Source organism: Halichoerus grypus, chromosome 5, assembly GCF_964656455.1.
Source record: "Halichoerus grypus chromosome 5, mHalGry1.hap1.1, whole genome shotgun sequence".
NCBI lineage: Eukaryota > Metazoa > Chordata > Mammalia > Carnivora > Phocidae > Halichoerus > Halichoerus grypus.
The window spans coordinates 8,859,256-8,878,833 of record NC_135716.1 but is presented as its reverse complement, the minus strand read 5'-3'; the positions used below and the strand labels follow the sequence as shown (position 1 = coordinate 8,878,833).

Genomic DNA, 19,578 nt, shown 5'->3' with positions numbered 1-19,578 from the left:
AACTAAATAAAATCTTAAAAAAAAAACACCACTCTGCTGAGTCAGTTTAAGGAACTGGAAGGTTTACTTCTACCGAAACCTTGACATGCCACCTGCAAGTGATAACCTCTTAGATGTTGGCTTCGAAAATAAAGTTTTCCAAAGATACCAGCAGGGTGCTTGAAAAGTATAAATACTGTGTTTAAAACTGCAGTTAGCCTTGGACCCAGAGATGTCACTCCTGAGAATTTATCCCAGAATTGCACCTGCGCGTATATGAATGACGTACGTCCAAGGTCCAAATGATGCAAATACCCTCAGCATCGCTGGGAATAGCAAGAGGCTGGAAAGACCCACATGTCTACAGACAAGGCACGGGTCAAACAAACTCTGGGGGAGGCCGGGAAGCTGGAAGGGAAAGGTGTTCTGTGGACTGTCGTTGGAAAGGTTTCCAAGAGAGTTCACCACGTGAGTAAAGCCAAGTTGCTATACTATTTCATATGGCTTTTTAAAAGGGAGAAATGAGACCATGCCGATATATATTTGTATGACTGAGGGTTTATTTCTTTGTTTGCTTTTTAAGACTCTGTCACAGACCCCAAATGGAAGAGGAAATGGATTTGGAGCATGTGCAGTGAACAGTAGGGATCAGCAAACGACGGCCCTTCCCTATTTTTGTAAATAAAGTTTTATTGGAATACAAGTCCATTTGCTCACATACTGTCTGTCTATGGCCGCTTTCATGCTGTAACAGTAGAGCTGAGTGGTCGTCATGCAGAGCCTGAGATATTTACTGTCGGGCTCCTTACAGAAAACATCTGCAGACCACCAGGGCAGGATGGTAACAAGGAGTCTGCAGCTTCCCCTGGGCGTGGCTTCTAATCCTCCTTGTGCCACTGATCTGAATGAACTTGGGTCATTCCCTTCTCATCACAGACCACTGTCTGCATCTGCAAAATGGGGCTAGAGGAGATGGCCTCACACATTCGTAATGAAAAGTCCACGAAATAATGGACCTAAGACACAGTAGCCACATGCCGAGTCATCAAAGAACCAAAGGAACAGGCCGTTCACCAAAGGCAGCTCGCCTGGGTTTGGCTCCATGCCTCACACTTTGTAACTATGTGACGGAGGACAAATGAACTTCCCGAGACTCCCCTTTCCCTTCTGTAAAATGGGAAGGATCATAGAACCTAGCATCTAGCCAATCGCAGTCTCATCCTGTCGGTTAGCCCGAGATAACCATGAAATACAGCCCAGTGGCAGGCATGTGAGACGGGCTTCGTGCATGTTCATTATTCTTTTTGAAAGGCTTTAGTTGGCCTTAGCATAACTTCACTTTTGAGCCTGAGCCTGAGCCTTGTATTTTTTAAAAGATGTATCCTCACACGCAGTTATACCCTCAGTGAGGAGGAGGAGGTGAAGGTAGTTTAGAACGCAACGTCAACTGCGCAATCGTAAAGGCTCTTCCAGCCCAGGATGGACCGTGCCGGCCCAAGCTGGAGGACACAGGCTGCCATTTCCAACAGGGAGGCCTCCTTGACATGAAATGTTTGACTACAAGGACAAGGTACCCCTTGTCCTTCTGCAGTCCCGGTCACTAGAAAGCAGCGGACACGTGCAAGTGTGTATGCACGCGTGCGTGCACACACGGGTGTGTTTGTATTATACACCTACGGATGCCCACGTACGAGCATGCACGTGCGGGGAGGTAGCCAGGAATGTCTCCACTCACCTCCCCTTTCTCCACCAAAGGCTTCACCTCGGCGAGGTCCACGTCCTGCAGCTCCCGAGACATGTCCCTGCTGTCACCTGCCTGCAAAGGAACAAAGCTGTGGGTCAGCACTTCCTGCTGAGAGATGTTGCCCAAAAGAAGCAAATCCGAGGCCAGGGAATGAGCCCCACTCTGCCCGGCGGCTCTTACCTCCCACACAGCACATGACGGTCGCAGGCCCCCCAGCCCACCGCCCCATGCCACTCCGGCATCGGGGGGCGAGGTGGGAGATTTCCTGGAACAGGAAACCAAGGCTCAGGAACACAACTACCTTTCTGATGAAACGGACGGATTGGGATTCAAACCCAGCTCCTCACACGCAGGGCCCAGGCCCAACCGCCACACCCAGGACGTTTCTCATGGCGTTTTTTGGCATGCAATATGACATTCGTTTCAGGAGAGTGACTGGATATTTTCATACATTATGAAATGATCACGACGGCAGCATCGTTGACTACAACGCCTATGTTGCTCTCGAAAATGTAGGCAGTTAGCTCTTCGAAGTTGGTCTAAGTGGTATTTTGGGGTGTCTCCGCAGGCGAGGGCAACAAAAACAAAAATTAACAACTAGGACTACATCTTGTTGCATTTTAGGAGACACACATCACTGATCCTGAAGTCAGGCAGCCCCCAGGCTGACAACCAAAAGGGGATGGAGACTCACAGGAGGCTCCCCGTACGCAGGCTGGGCATGAGCTTCATCCCCCTTCATCCACGAAGTAGTCCTAACAGGGGCTGGACCACACAGACACCACCACGCCCACCAGTGTGCAGGGCTCTCTGCTACCTGCTGGCGATGACAGGGCCAGGCCAGGGAACACCTCAAGCTCAAGGGGTCTACAGGACTCAACATGCAGAGGGATTTTGAAAGAAAAAGGGCTTTCAAGGCAGCAGGGGGTGGGTAAGAGGGTGTGGCAAAGCAAGGTGGGGGAGGCAGAGGGTGAGGGGATGGAAGGTGAGAGTGGGGATGGGGAAGCAGGACGGGGCGAGCAGGCGTAGGGTGAGAGGGCAGGGGGAAGGGAAGGCGATGCGAGCAGGGGGTCAGGGGTGAGGAGGATAAAGGGTGAAAGCAGGGATGGGGAAGTAGGATGGGGGGCAGGAGTGGGAGAGCAGGTGTGGGGTGAGGGGGCAGAGGGAGGGGGTGAGAGCAAGGGTTGGTGGGAGGGGGCAGAGGTGAGGGGGATGGAAGTTGAGAGCAGTGATGGGCAAGCAGGATGGGAGAGTAGGGTTGGGGGGCAGGGGAAGGGGGGTGAGAACAGGATGGGGGAAGCAGGATGGGAAGCAGGGCTGGGTGAGCAGAGTGGGCCAGAGTAGGTCCTGCTTGGCTCTAACAGGGGCAGGTGCAAAAGGATCAGGAGGTGACCCCTGCAGAGCTTGGCAGGAGCAGTTCTGGACACGGTCAGCTCTGCAGGGAGCAAGCTCCAGGCAGTGACATGCACTGAGCCTACTTCTGGGAACTCTGGAAGCAGGCGTTGTAAGCATTTATTCTTAGTACCTGATAATCAAGCTAGAAGAATGAAGTGCCCACCAACACCAGAGCGAGGCGCGAAGAACCCAGAAGGTGGGTTAAGTGCTGCAAGCAGAGGTGGCAGAAGGTGGGAGAAGGTGGGAGAAGGAGCAAGTGGCAGAGGGGAGTAGGGGACCCCCAGGTCATAGACGCAGATCTTCAGAATCAGGAAATTTGGAGAAACACAGCCTGACTAAACCCCTCACACTGCTACTTGCCAGGGTGGGACCCTGGCCCCGAGATGCCCAACACTCGAGAGATAGAAGGGCCAGAGAGCGAAAGCCTATTGAAATTCCAGCCCGGGGCTCCTCTGAAGACCCAGATCTTAGAACCCCTGAGAATCCGCATCGTGAAGCACCTCTGAGAGGCCTGCTGGCAACAGAGCCGGGGCCACCCTGCACCCATCCCCTGTGCCAACACATGGCATTCCGTGGGCAGGTCCCCTGGGATGCTCTGGTCTGGGGCCCCGGCACGATTCTCCCCAGTAGATAGCCAGCCCCACAAGAATGCCTTTATGCAGCCTTTGGAGTCTACGCTCGAGAACATTCTGAAAACAAAGTCGGTTTTCTATTTGTGAGCATTCCTGGGTAGCTGCCAGCTCGGAGGCAGGAGGCATGAAAAGCAGAGGTCTGTCGGCCTTGCTAATTCAGCATGTTCATGGTCCCGAGACCCTGGCCCGTGGGACACCTCGCCTACACAGCCTAAGGAGCCTTCCAGAAGCCCAGGGCTCTGCAACGCCACCCTTCACGCCGAGTGTAAGGGCTTCCCATTCCAGGGGCTCCTACACTGAGGGCAGCCCCACCTGCGGACTCCCCAGGACAGGGAGCCTACCTGTCTTGTTCCCACAGTCGGACCACAACTTGCCTGCTGAATACGTAACAGGTTTGATGCAGCTTAATAGCAATGTTTGTGTTTAAATTCACTCTTAAATCATCACTACACCACAAGAGTGAAAGGACTTTAAACAAGTCTACATGTGCACAGACTCAAGCGCACACGGGACTTCAGCCCAGTGTGGTTTGTGGCTTCCCGATGCCGGGATCACATCAGAATCTCAGCCTCCACCAGCTCCCTCATTCTCCTTCAGAACAAAGAGACTGATCTCAGCCTTCACGGGTTCCTAAATGTGCTCCTGGGGAAGCCTCTTTGCCCCCACCCCTCCTTGTCCGTCCTACAACTCAGCTTCCCAGCCCACACGAGGCAGCAGGTCGAAAACTGGCCAGTCTCTCTTAAATACCAAATACTTGAGAATCACTGCTTTTTTTGGAGCCCTTGGGGGCCATGGGGAGGCTCAGTGAGGCCACCAAGAACCATCACAGTGGTTCTCCAAACGGGTGATTCTGTCCCCCAGAGGACATGTAGAACGTCTGGAGATGTTTTCGATGGCCATGACTGGGGGACGCTGCTGGTATCTCGTGGGTGGGGCTCAGGCACATTGCTCATCATCCTACACTGCACAGGACGGCCCTGCAGCACAATTATCTGGCCTCAGCTGTTAAGAGCACCCTGGTCTAGACCAAGAAACATCCATAAGGGCTCTGGGACTCTTGAGATCTGCAGGGAGATTGGATAAAGCAGAGGAAGCTTCTGTACTACGTGTCCCCGGGGAGAGTGGAGTTGCTGTGGGTCCAGGGCAGCCTGTGGCTAATAAATGCAAACTTTCCGGGGCACCTCCATGGGGTCACTGCCCTGCACTAACCAAGGCGGCCCAAACCTGGGCTGCCGAGGTGCTCTCTGCACCTTGAGCACCCCCACCGGCCCCGACCGCTGGTGCTCAGCCTGCCAGGGGCAGGAAGACAGCTGACTGCTTCCAACCCAATTCTGCTGACTTGGGCCAGCCCAGGGCCAGCCCTCGCCCTGTTCTCCTTTGCTTGAATCAGAAAACCTTGCACACTTTTATTTTAGAACCTGTTTGTCTAAAAGAAATCTTGTAAGGAAGCTCAATATAGAAAAACAGATTTACAGGGAAAAAAAAAAAAAAGCTGGTGTGCTTTGGGTGACTCCAGGGAAAGGGCCCGGCAGCTCCCAGCAGCCCCCACCATGGGCCCCTACTGCCCCATGCCTCCATGCCCACCCTCAAACACCTTCTGAGTCCCAGGATAGCAGGCTTTGAAACAGTGATCATTCAGAGATTACTTCCTGTACTAGGTGCTCGTGAGCCCAGCACCAAGCAAAGTGTGACAGTCCTCTCGTAACAGTTTTGCTCACAAGACCCTACTATGTGACGAGTCCAGGGCACGGTCATGGACAGACAGAGCTTTGGCCCACCGAGCTCGCAGTCCTGCACACCCACTAGGCCATCGTGGCTGCCCATCTCCGCACAAGGCCATGCTCTCCTGGACTCACGGGGTCCCACACACCCCCCAACCACCACCACCGCCGCCATCATTTTACCAAGGAGGAGGCTGCAGCCCCAGGGGTGGAGGGACAGGCCTGAAATGGCACAGAGCCAGCCACAGATGGAGTGGCCGGGATGGAGAGGCCTCTGATGCTCACAATTACTGCTTCACCACACTTTTCCTTAAAAAGTTTTTTAGGGGCTTCAAATCCATAGCAACAAGGCCCTATGGCCCATTTCAAGGAAGCAGGCGATTTCCTTAGCCAGGAGGGAGGCATGGGTAGGGGGTGACCTGGTTTGGCGTGCTCTGGCTGGTGCCCCTGCCCCCCCCCCCCACCAGGCACCACTAGCCACGCAGGGCCCACACTCAGGGGGTCACTCCTTTCAGGCTACCCGAGGTCCCGCTTGGCTCAGCAGGTTCTCTCCCTGGGCTTGAGACCGAATGCTGAATGCCGGTCCCTGCCCCTCTCCGCCACCTCCTGGAAAGTCCCAATGCAGAACGTCAGATCGCAAAGGCCAAGGTGATCTTTTAGTGGACAGCGTGACAGGGCAAGGACACACAGGGCACAGTAGGTGGGAGCCCGGGTGTCCGACCTCCAGCCCTCTGGGCCCACCTGGCTTGACGATGGGTGTGTGGTATCTGCCCACCATGTCTCCAAGAAGCACAGACAGAAGTTCCTCCAGACACGCAATCAGTCAGAGCTAAGACCCCAATCAGGGCTGAAAACCAGGCTCCGGGTCACCACACCAGCTGCCAGACCAGTTCACAGCACCACCTCTTCCTCTCCCACCAGCTCTCCCCAGAAGGGATTTTGAAGAAACCCATGGCAGAAACGTGGATGGTCACCAGGAGCTGGGGGAAGACTGGGGGGTCAGACCTGAGCATCATCATTTATTAGCTCTGCAATCCCTACCAAGTTCTCTAGCCTCGGAGCCTTAGTTTGCTCATCTGTGAAATGGGTACAACTCCTGCTCCCAGCAAGCAGCAGGGTGGCTTAAAGACTGGAACACAGAATCTGGCGCAGTCCCCCTGCCTTAGCCACCGGGGATACATCCCAAGACACCCAGCGGATGCCTGGAACTGAGATAGTACCAAACACTACACACAGCATTTTTTCCTATATACACATACCTGGGATAAAGGCACAGTGAGAGATGAACAACAATAACTCATAATAAATAGAGCAATTCTAACAATATACTGTAACAAAAGCTATGTGACTGTGGTCTCCTCTTCTCTCAAAGTATCTTACTGTGCTGTGCTCACCCTGCTTGGCAGGATGGGAGGTGACGTGCCCATGTGACCAGATGGACCAAGGGGAATGAGGCAGGCATGTGTCATGGCGGTAGGCTACTGTCGACCTTCTGATGACATATCAGAGGGAAGGTCATCTGCTTGTGGACCTTGGTTGATCACGGGGAGCTGAAACTGTGGATAAGGGGGTAGCTGCTTAAGAAATCAGTGCATTTTCCTTTTCTGGTGGCCTCAGAGACCCAGGGACATCTGTGAGGACAACAGCCTGTGTTTTATACGCCGTGAGTCCCAGAGTCCGCCCAGCAAGGAAGAGGGAGGTCACAGAAGTTGAGCAAGTGCCACATGGCTTTCCAGTGATCAGACCCAATGCACCACCATGGGGGTCTTCCTTCCATCAGCAACGTCGGGTCAATGAGTAACGAGGGCCTGAGGGGAGCTAGGCGAATACCTTTCCAGTTCAGTAGACCCAGGAGACAGTCAGCAATTAGTTGGACCTCCTGGGTTCCCAGGGAAGCCAAGACTGGCATTTGCCCAGAGAAGGGAAGACCATGACCCCGAGGATCTGGGAGGGCAGTGGGCAGAGGTATGTTAGGCAATGTGGGGCCCCCGGAAAATTGTTAACCAGTCACAGGGACCGGGAAGGGACACTCAGAACCTGTGACTCTCAAAAGCCCTGATGGAGCAGCAGCCCTGGCCGAGGAGTCAGGGCACGGAAAGCCTGCCGCTCTGCTGCCACAGGACTTTGACCGAGCATTCATCCCCTCCCTGGGGGCCTCAGCTTCCCCACCTGCAAAATAGGCTGCATGCGCGCTACGGACATCACATGGTCCGTGAGAAACTTGGGACCAAGGGGAGCCCAGGTGGGAACGTGCTATACCCAAAGATGAAAGGGTCCTGCCCATCTCCGTCCTGCCTGGATCCACCCAGCCCAGCACAAATGGCCACAGACATGCCAGGACAAGAGCACCAGAATGACGTCTTAGGTGTTCACCGGACTCCAAATTCCATTACTTCCTCTGAGCTTCTCAGGACCCAGAGGCAGGCACCACCGTGATCACCATGTGACAGATAGGGAAACTGGAGCACAGAGCAGTGAAGAAATGTGCCCCGAGCCGCCAAGCATCAAGCAAGCCCAGGTTCAAGCAACCTTAAAGGAGAAAGTTGACCGTGAAATCAGCTGGGTCTATATATACACATACTGTGTGCCCACCCGCCGTCCAGGTAGGATGTTCTAAGGATGAGCCGCCTGTGACCAGGAGCCTTTCCAGTGTGAGTCAGCTGAGGGAGTCCCATGCTTCTCCTCCACCTTGCACAGTCCCACAGGGCCGCCAGGAGTAGGCCCGGGCTCTGGACAGAGTCTGCATCCTAGACTTTCCCACTCGCCCTCATAATGCCCAGAAAGGCTTCGTTTTTAGCTCTCCCCCAAGGTGCCTTCCTTTTTAAGTAGGCTCCACCCCCAATAAGGCACCCAATGTAGGCCTGGAACTCACCACCCTGAGATCAAGACCTGAGCCAAGATCAAGAGTCAAACACTTAACTGAGCCACCCAGGCACCCCAGGGTGCCTTCCTGACACAGCAGTTTCGATACTTTGAAAAAGTCTTCCCTGCCTTGTTCTATTTGCTCCTCACGGAGGTCCCCGGCAGAAGGTCAATAGTATCACCCCAGCTTACAGATGGGTAACCTGAGGCTCAAAAGCAAAGGCCCACATGACTTCCAAAAGGCCAAGACCCGCTCCTTGGACGTGGGTACAAGTGTGGCGAGCAGGGGCGGGCACATGGCAGCCTCCCAGTTGCCTTTAGTAAAGCAGAGGAAGAGGCAAACCAGGAGGCATTGTTGACAAGCTTGTCATCGATTGTGATTGTCAGCAACTGGCCCAGATTTTGTCCCCTCCATAACACGCCCGGTTTCAAAGCCACATGAAAGTGGTGTTCTTTCCAGCACACTGGGCTCTTTATAGAACAGAATGGAAAAGGGGGGAGCACAGGGGTGGAAATCAATGTGTGCCGCTGCTGTTTTGGCATAGCATCTTCCCCGGATACTGCAGTCCCCGAAGGTTCCGGAACAGCCCCATGTCTGCATGAACCTCAAGGAAAGCAGACTTGGGGTATGCCCTGGATACCCCGGCCTTACTGTGGATAAATGCTTTGTTTTCTCTTTTGCCAAGGTGACTGTGGTATCAAGCTACAAGGCAGTTCGTGGGTTCTCTTGCTGTTTTCTAGACCTTTTGAAACTCAAGGCTCTGGGGAGGGTGAAGAGGTTGGTGGTCTTAACTCTCCATGTTTTTCTTATGTAATCAGACAATATGGAAGATCCTACTGGTCCTTCAAGAAAGTTCCCCAGTTTAGGGGAATGGAAGTCAAGAACAGGGCTCTCAAAGTCAATAAAATGGTACAAATACCATGCAGAGGGGACAGCCAGACTAGAAATTCCTGGAGGGCCCCCTTCCTGCTTTGCATGGAGCCTGAACCTCAGCAGCATTCAAGGAATTGCTTGATGGCAAAACAATGAAAAAGGAAATCCTCCAAAAGAAGGCAAACCCCGGCTACACTCATTCCCTGGATATAAGGCCAGAGCTGAAATGGGACCACCTGTGTTAACCAGAGCACAGAACTAGCTAGGGGGTCCGGGACACAGAGCAGGAAGAGAGAAGGGATGCCAATCCATCACCGTCCACACCCTCTCTGCAACACCACCTGGGGATCTTCCTGAAGGTTCTCAGTGGAGTCTTGGCAGCCTGATCCATTTGTCTGGCAGAGAGAAGACCGTCTGAGGGGTCAGGCAGAATAATGGGAAGTCCGAAGGAGGACACTGATGGGTTTCAAGGATCTTTCTGCAAATCTGCAGGACAAGCGTGAGAGCTGTCCTGGATGGTCTGTAAAATAATTTGTTGAAAGCCCACAAACAGAGCCATGGTTAGCATAGGACATGGAAACAGATTCTTCCTACAAAACCCTTTGTCCCAGAGATGGGATGATTGCCACACTGACAGGATCCTTGCCCGAAACAGTCTCGCTGTTTCCGCAATCTGGATGGCCTTCCAATCTTTCCTACACGAGATGGCCCAAGTTATTTCCCTCGTAAATGGAGGGTTTCTTCTGACCAACATTAATCGAGTGCCTACTAAGCGCCAAGTCCTCAGGTCTACAGGAAAAGGTAAGTAGAGACTCAGCCCAGAATGATCCAAGGAAGGCACCCATGCCCGCATGTCAGCCTGGAGGGGAAAGCCAGGGAGGGCTTTCTGGAGAGAAGTGGCCAGTTCAGTGCTTGGAAAGGAGAGAGAGAGGAGGCCAGGGTTCCCAGCTGGGAGTCCTCAGAACTGCATACCTCTGAAGCTCATACCCACATGTGGGTGGTGCCCAGAGAGCTGCATAGAATCTTCTCAAAGCCAAGGGAGTAGAGCTGGGATTGAGATGGGGAACAAGATGGAGCTCTGGTCCCCATCTACCCCTTTGAGCAGAGCTGCCCACGGTTGTAAAATTCACACTCGTACTGAGGTTTCCATGAATTTAAGAGAAGAAAAACTATAAAATAAAAGATGAACTCCTCAACAGGCCATTCAAGGCCCCCAGATGCTAACGAGTCTCATCTCCTACCACCTCAGCTAGAGGAACATCATTGGACTGGAAAAGTGTAGACATAGAGCCTATGCGTAATTTCCCTGAGGGGAGCTCATCTCATCTCTCAGGACATCCACCTCCAACAAGCCTGGGCTGGCATAGCAGGAGGCCAAGAGGGTATTAGGGAATTCACCTCTGCCTGAGCAGCACACACAGCCTTCCATCCATCTCTTGTCTCCAAATGGAAGGAGAAAGAACAAGTAGAAAGGCAGGCCTGGGACTAGACAGCGATCAGGGAGGTAGGAAGGGCCGCATGAAATGAATCCAGGAAACCAAGTTCATGCTTCAAAGACAGGTCCAGAAGGGTCTGGGGAGCCCTGAAGGTTGAAACTGGAGGGAAAAGGTCCAGGGTGGCCCACCTGGAACAGGACCCCACTCACTTGATTCTAGACAAGCAAGTCACCTGCCCCGCCTCAGTTTGCTGACCTGAGAAATGACAAGAATATCTCCTATCTCAACTGAATGAGGTGACAAGCTGACACCACAAGACACCTGAGCCAGGTAAGAGCTGCTTATGGAGCACCAGGGTGTGGTAACACAGAAGTATCCGATACTCTGGCCTCTCCTCTCCTTTCCCTCCCCCCAGTCATTCCGGAGCAGATGTCCTCAACTCCCTACCCCTAATCCAGCCTAGGGAGCTTCGAAATGGTGCAGATTCCTGGCCCCTCCCAGATTTACTGGGCCTGTAAATCTGCATTTCAAACAAGGGTCTCATGACATTTTTATGCAGTCTGCATAAGTGTAGTTCTTTTGGAAGAACTTCAAGAAGCAAAACACGAGTTCGGCCCCTGCAGGCACTTTCACTGGCATGGGTAGGCTTAGGACAAAAGTCCTGGACACTGACTGCCAAGGAAATGCCTTAAGAAATTGAATTTGTGGGACTCATTGACAGCAAACACCTACATGGTGTTCCCACGTGCCAGGCACTGTTCTCTGCTCTTTCCATTATTAATTCAGTTAATATTTACATGTTCCCATGAGACAGTGTCTGTTATTCCCCTTTTACCAGAGAGGAAGCTGAGGCACGGAGCTCCTGATCACATCTCTGGACTTTTCATTCTAGCTTTTTCCGGTCACCCCAACATGCCGTCATGAGAAGGAACAAAGGCTTGGATGTCTGCCTCTCTGGGTTCAAAGTCTGGCTCTCCCACCTTTAGCCATGTGGACATGAGAAAGTCTCTTAAATTCCCTCAGGCTCATTTTTCCCATCTACTCAATGGAGCCAGTAAGGATCAGGCAGAGCTCTGGCCAAGATGACAGGGGGAGAGGGGATGCAGCAGCTGACTAGGAGGGAGAGTGTCCTGCCCCTCCCTGCCCCCTCCCAGCCTGAGTCAGGCCTCCTCCCAGACAGTCTTAGATGCTGACTCATCATCCTGGCTTCCTCTCTGAGGCACAGGGACTTTGAGTCACGCCTTGGATGGGATTCTCTGGAGTTGGGTCCCAAGGAAGAAGAGCAGCTTCAGGCCACCAAAAAAACACAATGCGATCTTTCTTCCCCATCCATACCAAGACAAGCTCAGGCCAGGACATTTCGGTGAGTCTGGTGGGGAGCCCCCAGCTCTGTTCAGATCTAAGGTCCAACCTGGAGGGGGCAGCCAGAATCCAGTCAACCCCCCTCAGCAGGGCTGCAGCCCTTGCTCACTGGACTGATTCTGCTAAGTTCTCAAGAACACCTGATTGACACTAAATAAATAAATAATCACCACATTCTGCCTGGAAAGTTTCCTCACCAAGAAACTCACTGAAGACCCAATGTCTGTTTGCCCCTCTCATAGCAGAGGGGCAACAATCAAGACCAAGAACCCCTTTCACCACCTTCAGTCCCAACCACAGGGGTCTGGAGGGCCAAGTTCCAGCTCTGGTTCAGCCTTGGCAAGTCACACCCTATCTCCGGGCCTCAGCTTCCCTCTGTAAAATGGGAAGACATTGTATCAGGAACGTGTGTGAGTTTTTTATTCCATCCCAAATTATCAGACCAACTGTTACTAATCCTGGATTTGCTTATTGCTCCAGGAGATCCCCCTCTGGGGAGGGAAGACCCCAACAGGTGCTGGAAGGTCTCCCTGGAAAGCGAAATCAAACAACCACCACCCTGAAGGTCAACTCTGCCTGCTCCAGACTCCACCCAAGAAATTACAGGGGAATGAGGTAGAGGGAAGGAGCCATTCAATTCATCCAACGCATGTATTTGAACTCCTCTCAAGTGCCAGGCCCTAGGCCAGGTACCAGGTTACGGGGTGAGGCAAGCAAAGCCTTCCTTCTCACCCTCTTGTGGGGGACAAGGTCCCACAAAACTAAGAGGTCACAGGTCAGGGGACACCCCTAATTTCACTGCTTACACCAGAGCACTGTCCCTCTGAAAGTTACCCATCACTTCCGGATGACCTCTACCTCCCCGTACCCTGGACCCCCACTCCTGTGCCACACCAGCACTTACCCCTTCACCTGCATTTCTCCCCCTGAATGGGAGAGTCCCTTGAAGGCAGGGGCTGGGGTTTGCACTCTCTGTGCCTTGCTTATTTCAATTCACATTTGTGAAAGTCAGTAAACTGACTCCCAATTTTCGGTGCAGGAGGTGGGGCTGGTGGGCTTGCCTTCAAACTGCATTTTCATAGCAAGAGCACAGTTTGCATTTCGACACTTGGTTCATTTGAGGTGGCTGAGAACATTAAGTATGGCTGATGGACATTAGAATGAGAGACAATTAGAAGAGAATAAAGCTCTCCTGCGTGGCCAGGGGCTGAACTCCATTTGAATCTTCAACCTTTTCCCAGTAACTTAAAGGAAGCAAAGGAACTGAAGTGCCCAGGACATCTGTGAAGAAGGCCTGAGCCTGAACCTTCCCCAACCAGATTTCCCTCCCCCACTGGCTGCCAGTCACCTCCCCCATCCCAGCCACAGAGGGGTGCTGCCCCTGACCCACAGGGACATCTGACAGCAGAGGCCACAGACGGGAGAGAGTGGCTAGGGGCGGGGGGGGGGGGGGGGGGGGGCAGTGAAGGAAAAGATCCACTAAATCCCAGCTTCAGCCACTAAAGTGACAGAGGGGGTGACAGCGCATTTCCCCCCAGCCCACCACTCTCCACCTGCCCTGCCCTCCCCGCCCCAGGCAGAATCAGAGACCTCAGATCTCCGGGAATAGCGGAGCAATTCCTCTGTTCTTCCCCCAGGAGGGCAGGAGAGGCGGGTCCCGGAGGCAGGGAGACGAGCGGGGGGAGGTGGGCGGAGGCGAAAATGACGCCACTCGCAGTCCTGGCCAGCGCTGGGCCGTCACTTGCCCACAGGACCCCTCTGGACCAGGCCACCTCTTCGGGCGCCGCCACAGCGCCAACCCCGGGCCACCTCAGGGGGCGCACCCTGCCCAGCGGCGCTGGCCGACAGTGGCTCCCGCGCATTTGGCACGCACTGTGACACACTCGGACCCTCCCCCTGCAGCACACACGCGCGCGCGCGCGCACACACACACACACACACACACACACACACACACACCCCACCCTGGCTTCGAGGCGGAATCGGCCCCCGCCCCTCAGATGCACATCGGTTCAGGGCTCAGTCTGGAAACCAGACACACCCACGCCCCTTTCTCCAGCCTCAGCTCGCCGCTCTCCCCTACGCACCTCCTTTCTACACACGCACGCTCAAACCCTCCTAACCCAGACACCCCACTCCGAGGATACACCCCACCCCGACACACACACACACGCGCGCGCGCACACACACACGCACTCTCCCAGGCCCCCCTCCGGCTCCCACTTCCAGTGCGCTCTCAGGCCTGCGGCGCCAGCTGGGACTCCGGGGTGGCGTTGGGAAGCGCGACGAAGGTGTTCCCCGGCCGGCTCTCCACCCCTCCCCGAAACCCAAGATCCCACTTTCCCAGCTGGGGAAAGGTGAGCGGGGACCTGTCTTTTTTTCCTCCTCTTCGCTCACCGAAAACCCCCCATTCCAGCGGCGGCCGCGCCCCCAAAGCCCCTCCTTGCGCCCGCGCCGCAGGGTCGCCACGCACTTGCAGCTCTAGGGGCCACAAAGCCGCAGCAGCACCCCCGGGCGATCGAGCCCTCCCCGCCCGGCGCGAGGAGGGGTTCGGGCTTACCTAAGGTATAGACAGAAAGGCAAAAGGAGCCGGAGCTTGGCCGGAGGCGCGGCGGCCAGCGGGCGCGGAGGAGAGCAGCGAGGACAGCCGTGCGCTCGGCAGCCTGTGCTCGGAGCCCGGCGAGGTTTGTTTATGCCCGGGCGGCGGGCGACTTTATAGGCGCCGCGGCCCCGCCCCGCGCTCGCCCCGCCCCGGCCTTCCGGAACCGCACACCGCGGGGACACACCCCTTGCCGCTCCCTCCTCCCGGGCGCGGTTCCCGCTCGCGCCAGCGCGCCGGGCCGGGCCGGGCCGGGGCAGAGCGCGCCGGGCGCCCGCCGGAGCCGCCGCCTGTTGCGCAAGGCCTGGTAGGGGCGCGGCCGGGAAGGGCCTCCGGGCTCCGGCTGCGGTTCGGCGGGGCGGTCGGCTCCCTCGCCCGGAAGGCCAAGGCCTCCGCGTGTGCAGTGGGCGCGTGTGCCCTGGGGATGCGTCTGTGTGCTCGCGCGTGGGCATGTGCGTGCTCGTGCGTGTGCATGTGCCGTGTGTCACTGTGTGACCGAAGGGCCCCATCTCGGTCTCAGAGTTTCTTGAGTCCCGTCACGCCACGCCCTGACATCCCTTGTGGGCGACTCCCTACTTCCTCCAAGTCTCAAGATCTTAGCTCCGGAGCCCCATTTAACTGCCTTCCCGCGGCTGCGTCCTTGGCTTCCCGGGGAGCAGCTCCCAGCGATTCTCACTCCTTGCCCCTTCCTTGTTGCATCATCTCTCCGCTGAAATCCTTGCTCCCACTGAATCTTGTCCATCTTGTTCACCCCATCCGCCCGCCCCTCTCCTCCCCAGTTCCAAGCCCACCAGTCCTAGTCCTTTCCCTCCCTCCCGCAGCCTTCTCCCCTTCCCCCAGAGCCCTGGCTGGGAGGAGCCTCACCCCTTAGTCTGCTGCCTCCCAGAACTTGTCAGAGCACACTTTCCACACTTAGCTGCCCTTCTCTGCTGCCTTGTTTTTGTTTAAAGATGACCTCCGGGGCGCCTGGGTGGCTCAGTTGGTTAAGCGACTGCCTTCGGCTCAGGTCATGATCCTGGAGTCCCTGGATCGAGTCCCTGGATCGAGTCCCTGGATCGAGTCCCGCATCGGGCTCCCTGCTCGGTAGGGAGCCTGCTTCTCCCTCTGACCCTCCCCCCCTCTCATGTGCTCTCTCTCTCTCCCTCTCTCTCTCTCTCTCATTCTTAAAAAAATAAATAAATAAAATAAAGATGACCTCCGTGTTCTCAACCCACACTGCATATTAGAATTCCAGAGGAACTTTTCTTTTTTTTTTTTAATAAAGGTGCATACCAGGTCTCCATCTTAGGCCAGTTTTATCAGAACCTCAGGGAGTGCAGAGGAGGAATTGGGGTGTTTTAAAAGCTCTCTAGGTGGTTCAAATGTGCAGCCAGGTGAGAACCACTGCACTGGAGGAACATCATTTTATAAGTAAAGGAAGACCTTGTCACCGTCCCCAGGCCCCTGCCAGGACTTGTATCTGCAGGCTCAAGTGCCCTTCCCCCACCCTCCCTCTTCTGGCTAATGATAAACCTGCTCCCTCCACCAGCCCATGCTTTGCTCAAGGCAAGGGACCTGGCTCTCTGTGCATCCCATTTGCCTCCATAGGCCCTGACATTTCCTTATCCTGTCATTCCACCAATACTTATTGAGCCACTGCCATGAGCCAGGTTCTGTGCTCAGCCACTGGGAAAAGGACTGAAGAGGCAAAGTCCTTCCCCTCAGGAGCACAGCATGGGAGACTGAGTCTGTTTCCCCATCCACACAACAAGAAGGCTACACTGAGCTCACTCATTCCATATCTGGATCAAGCACCTACCATGTCCAGGTACTGTCCTAGATACTAAAAATATGGTCATAACAAAAAGTTGCTCTATGGGAACCCCGACTTTCCAGAAGACAATGAGTTCAGGGGAGGGAAGGTGCCAGAGGCATGGAGAGGAGAAAAAGAAGAATTGTAACCACGGAGGAGTAGAAGTTCAGCGAGCAGCAGAGTACTAAAACCAGGTTGAGAGGAGATGGTTGCAGAGTCCAGATCCACTTGGAGATGTTGAGGAAGGTGCCACTAGATCCCACACCCCTTCTCCTACAGGTCCAGAACAGCCAATTTCCCCTCGTGCTGTACCGTGTTGTTTCGTCCACTGAGCACCAGATGAAACCATGTTCTTGTACCCAAGGTGGCCACACTAGAGGAAAGACTGACTTTGGCACAACTCCGGATGCACGCACGTGTGGAAGATGCCCATCCTCCAGAGCGACCCTGGGAGCGGAGAGCCGCCCACCACACCCCCACATCCCCCAGCCCAGACCAGCTGAGGCAGCAAAAGTGCTTGGAGCCAAATGTGGGTGCAATTGAATTGAGCTGTTTAAATTATTTCTTTTTCTCACTGGTCAGCAACAGAATTAGATTTGCTTAGTAAATGAGCATGTGCTGCAAATCCATCATGGGATGAGATTAGAGTTTCTGGACTCATGGCCTCTGGAAATTTCTATTTAGCAACACCTTAGATTTGATCATAGACTATCTTGACTAAAAGGACCATAGGATTCATCTATTCCCAACCTTCTTGCTTGGAATTCATGGGTACTCAGGGTTGAGAGAGACCCAAGAGAAAGCTGGAGTTCTTCTGCTTCCAACACTGAGGATCTGTGGTAGCTTGGGCAGTTACTTTGCCTCTCTGCATACCTGTCTCCCCCACATGCACCCATAGCAAATGGGTAAGCGAGGCCACCAGACCTTCCCACCACAATTCAGGAGCCCGAGGCTGCGGTCCCATATTTTCTTCCTGTTAAGATGAGAAAATGTCCCTGAATAGCCAGCATCTCCCAGCTCCAGGACTGGGCCCCCCCTCCATCCTCCAGAAAACACATCTCCCTCCCTTCTGGATCATTCTAATCAATAAGTACACATTCACTACAATTCACGACCCATCCTATTATCCCAGCTGCCCTCTGGTTACTGTAGCCCTATTCCTCTCCCCCATTTCCTCCACCAAACTACTCTAAATAGGTGTCTATACACATCTCTCCACCTCCTTATGCTATGCCCCCTTCCTTTTACTTTTAAGTATTTATCAAGTTCCTGGACAAATAATTCTGCCAACCTTGTTAGGAAAAACAATCGCCTTCCCTATCCTCCCCGCCTCACTGGCTCTACATCCAGAGGCAAGTGCTTGGATTTCCTGCCTCAGCCTCATCATCAAAAAAACAAAAAAAGAAGCAAAACAAAAAACAAAAAACACATAATAATAGAGTTAACTCTCCTATGGTCACGGTGGGAAATACATGAACTAACACATGTAAAGTGCCTAGAACAATGCGTGGCACATAAGAAATTCTTGCTCTTGATAAAATGTTAGGGACTATCATCATCTTCATCACGGTCATCATCCCAGCCCATCTTCCCTGACATCTTGCACGGTACCCGCTTCATACGGAAATCCAGTAAGTATTGGTTGAGTAAGTGAGCAGATGCAAGTGCTTCTGTCTGAATTGTCCCTACTTTGTGCAGCCTTGTTTGGACTTTGTCGAGAGGGGAAGGGATCTTTCTCCTTGCTTCAGGAGTCCACATGGGAGGACCTCCATGTGTGGACCACTGTAAATTCTCCCAGTGCTCTGAGAGCACGCCTACCCTATGATATCCAGCTGTGAGCCATGGGGGGGGGAAAAGTGCAAAGGAACAATTCCACCGGAGGCTGGATGTTAGCTTATGCTCAGGGCACATAATAACCCTTGACTTTGAATAAACTAAGAGGAATACAACTTTGGCCCCATAGAAGGTCAGTTTCTCTTTACTCCTGGTTTGTAATAGTTTCTCAGAGCTGCTGTAATGTGTCACCACAAACTGGGTGGCTTGAAACAACAGAAATGTATTATCCCATAGTCCTGGAGGCCTAGAGTCTAAAAGCAAGGTGTCAGCAGAGTCCTGCTCCCTCTGAAGGCTCTAGGGAAGAATCCTTCCTTGTACATGGCATTCCCAGCTTCTGGTGGGTGCTGGCAGGCCTTGATGTCTCTCGGCTGGTGGCCGCGTCATTCCGATCCCTGCCTCTGTCATGACATGGCCTTCTCCCTGGCCGTTTCCGTCTCCAGCTCTTCTCTTCGAATAAAGGCACCAGGGAGATTGAATTAAGGGCCCACCCTAATCCAGTATGACCTCATCTTACCCTAACTAATTACATCTGCAAAGACCTCATTGCTGAGTAAGGTCACATTCTGAGGTTCCCGGTGGAAATGAATTTCAGGGGGACAGGATTCACCCCAGTATGTGGCTAATGCATGTTTCACAAATATTTGTAGCGTATTTGCAGAAAGACCTGCTTCTTGGCCCAAGGATGCTTTCAGAGGGTCTCACAGGGGCTCCTGCCTGGCTTTCCTGCTTTTGTCCTCTGCCCCTCCCCAGTTCCCTGTGGCCCTTGCTTGGCTGTCATCTTGAGCAACCGTATCATGGCCCCTGCCTAATTAAGGCTTCTACTGCTCCGGTGGCCTGCCAAGCCCACCACCCCCTCCCTGGGTGGCCGTGGCCTTGCAGATGCCCCCGCACCTCCCTCCCCCCAGGCTCTGGGTTACTCAGCGCTTGCCCTCTGAACCTTTGCCCACACCGTTTCTCCTTCCGGAAAGCCCCCCACGCCTCCTTTTCCTCTGGGGATTTTGTTTACTAGGGGAAAACCCTAGGATTACTCACTCCCCATGTCGCCTCTCTTCCTTCCTGCCCATCTCTCCCTGAAGTTAGGCACATGGGGTGCCTGGCATTGTCAATGACTGGGGAGTGGACGTGACCTGTGTCACTTTGGATGGCAACTTTTTTTTTTTTTAAGATTTTATTTATTTATCGGTCAGAGAGAGAGAGAGAATGCGCACAAACAGGCGGAGCGGCGGGCAGAGGGAGAAGCAGACTCCCCACTGAACAAGGAGCCCGATGCGGGATTCGATCACAGGACACTGCGATCATGACCTGAGCCACCCAGGTGTCCCCAGATGACAACTTTAATAGCCAGC

The 19,578-nt window shown here is 53.9% G+C and overlaps 1 protein-coding gene across 2 annotated transcripts in view; it reads right to left on the bottom strand.

Annotated features, from left to right (window-relative positions):
* NDRG1 (N-myc downstream regulated 1) overlaps positions 1–14,705 on the bottom strand; it is a 54,646-nt gene extending 39,941 nt beyond the window's left edge. For both annotated transcript variants that reach the window (XM_036091136.2, XM_078071987.1), the window contains exons 1-2: positions 14,566–14,705; positions 1,715–1,795 (exon numbers count right to left, since the gene is read on the bottom strand). In XM_036091136.2, the coding sequence (XP_035947029.1) occupies positions 1,715–1,777 (63 nt within the window). In that variant the 5' untranslated portion in view covers positions 1,778–1,795; positions 14,566–14,705. The remainder of the gene's footprint in view (positions 1–1,714; positions 1,796–14,565) is intronic.
* Positions 14,706–19,578: the final 4,873 nt, after the last annotated feature.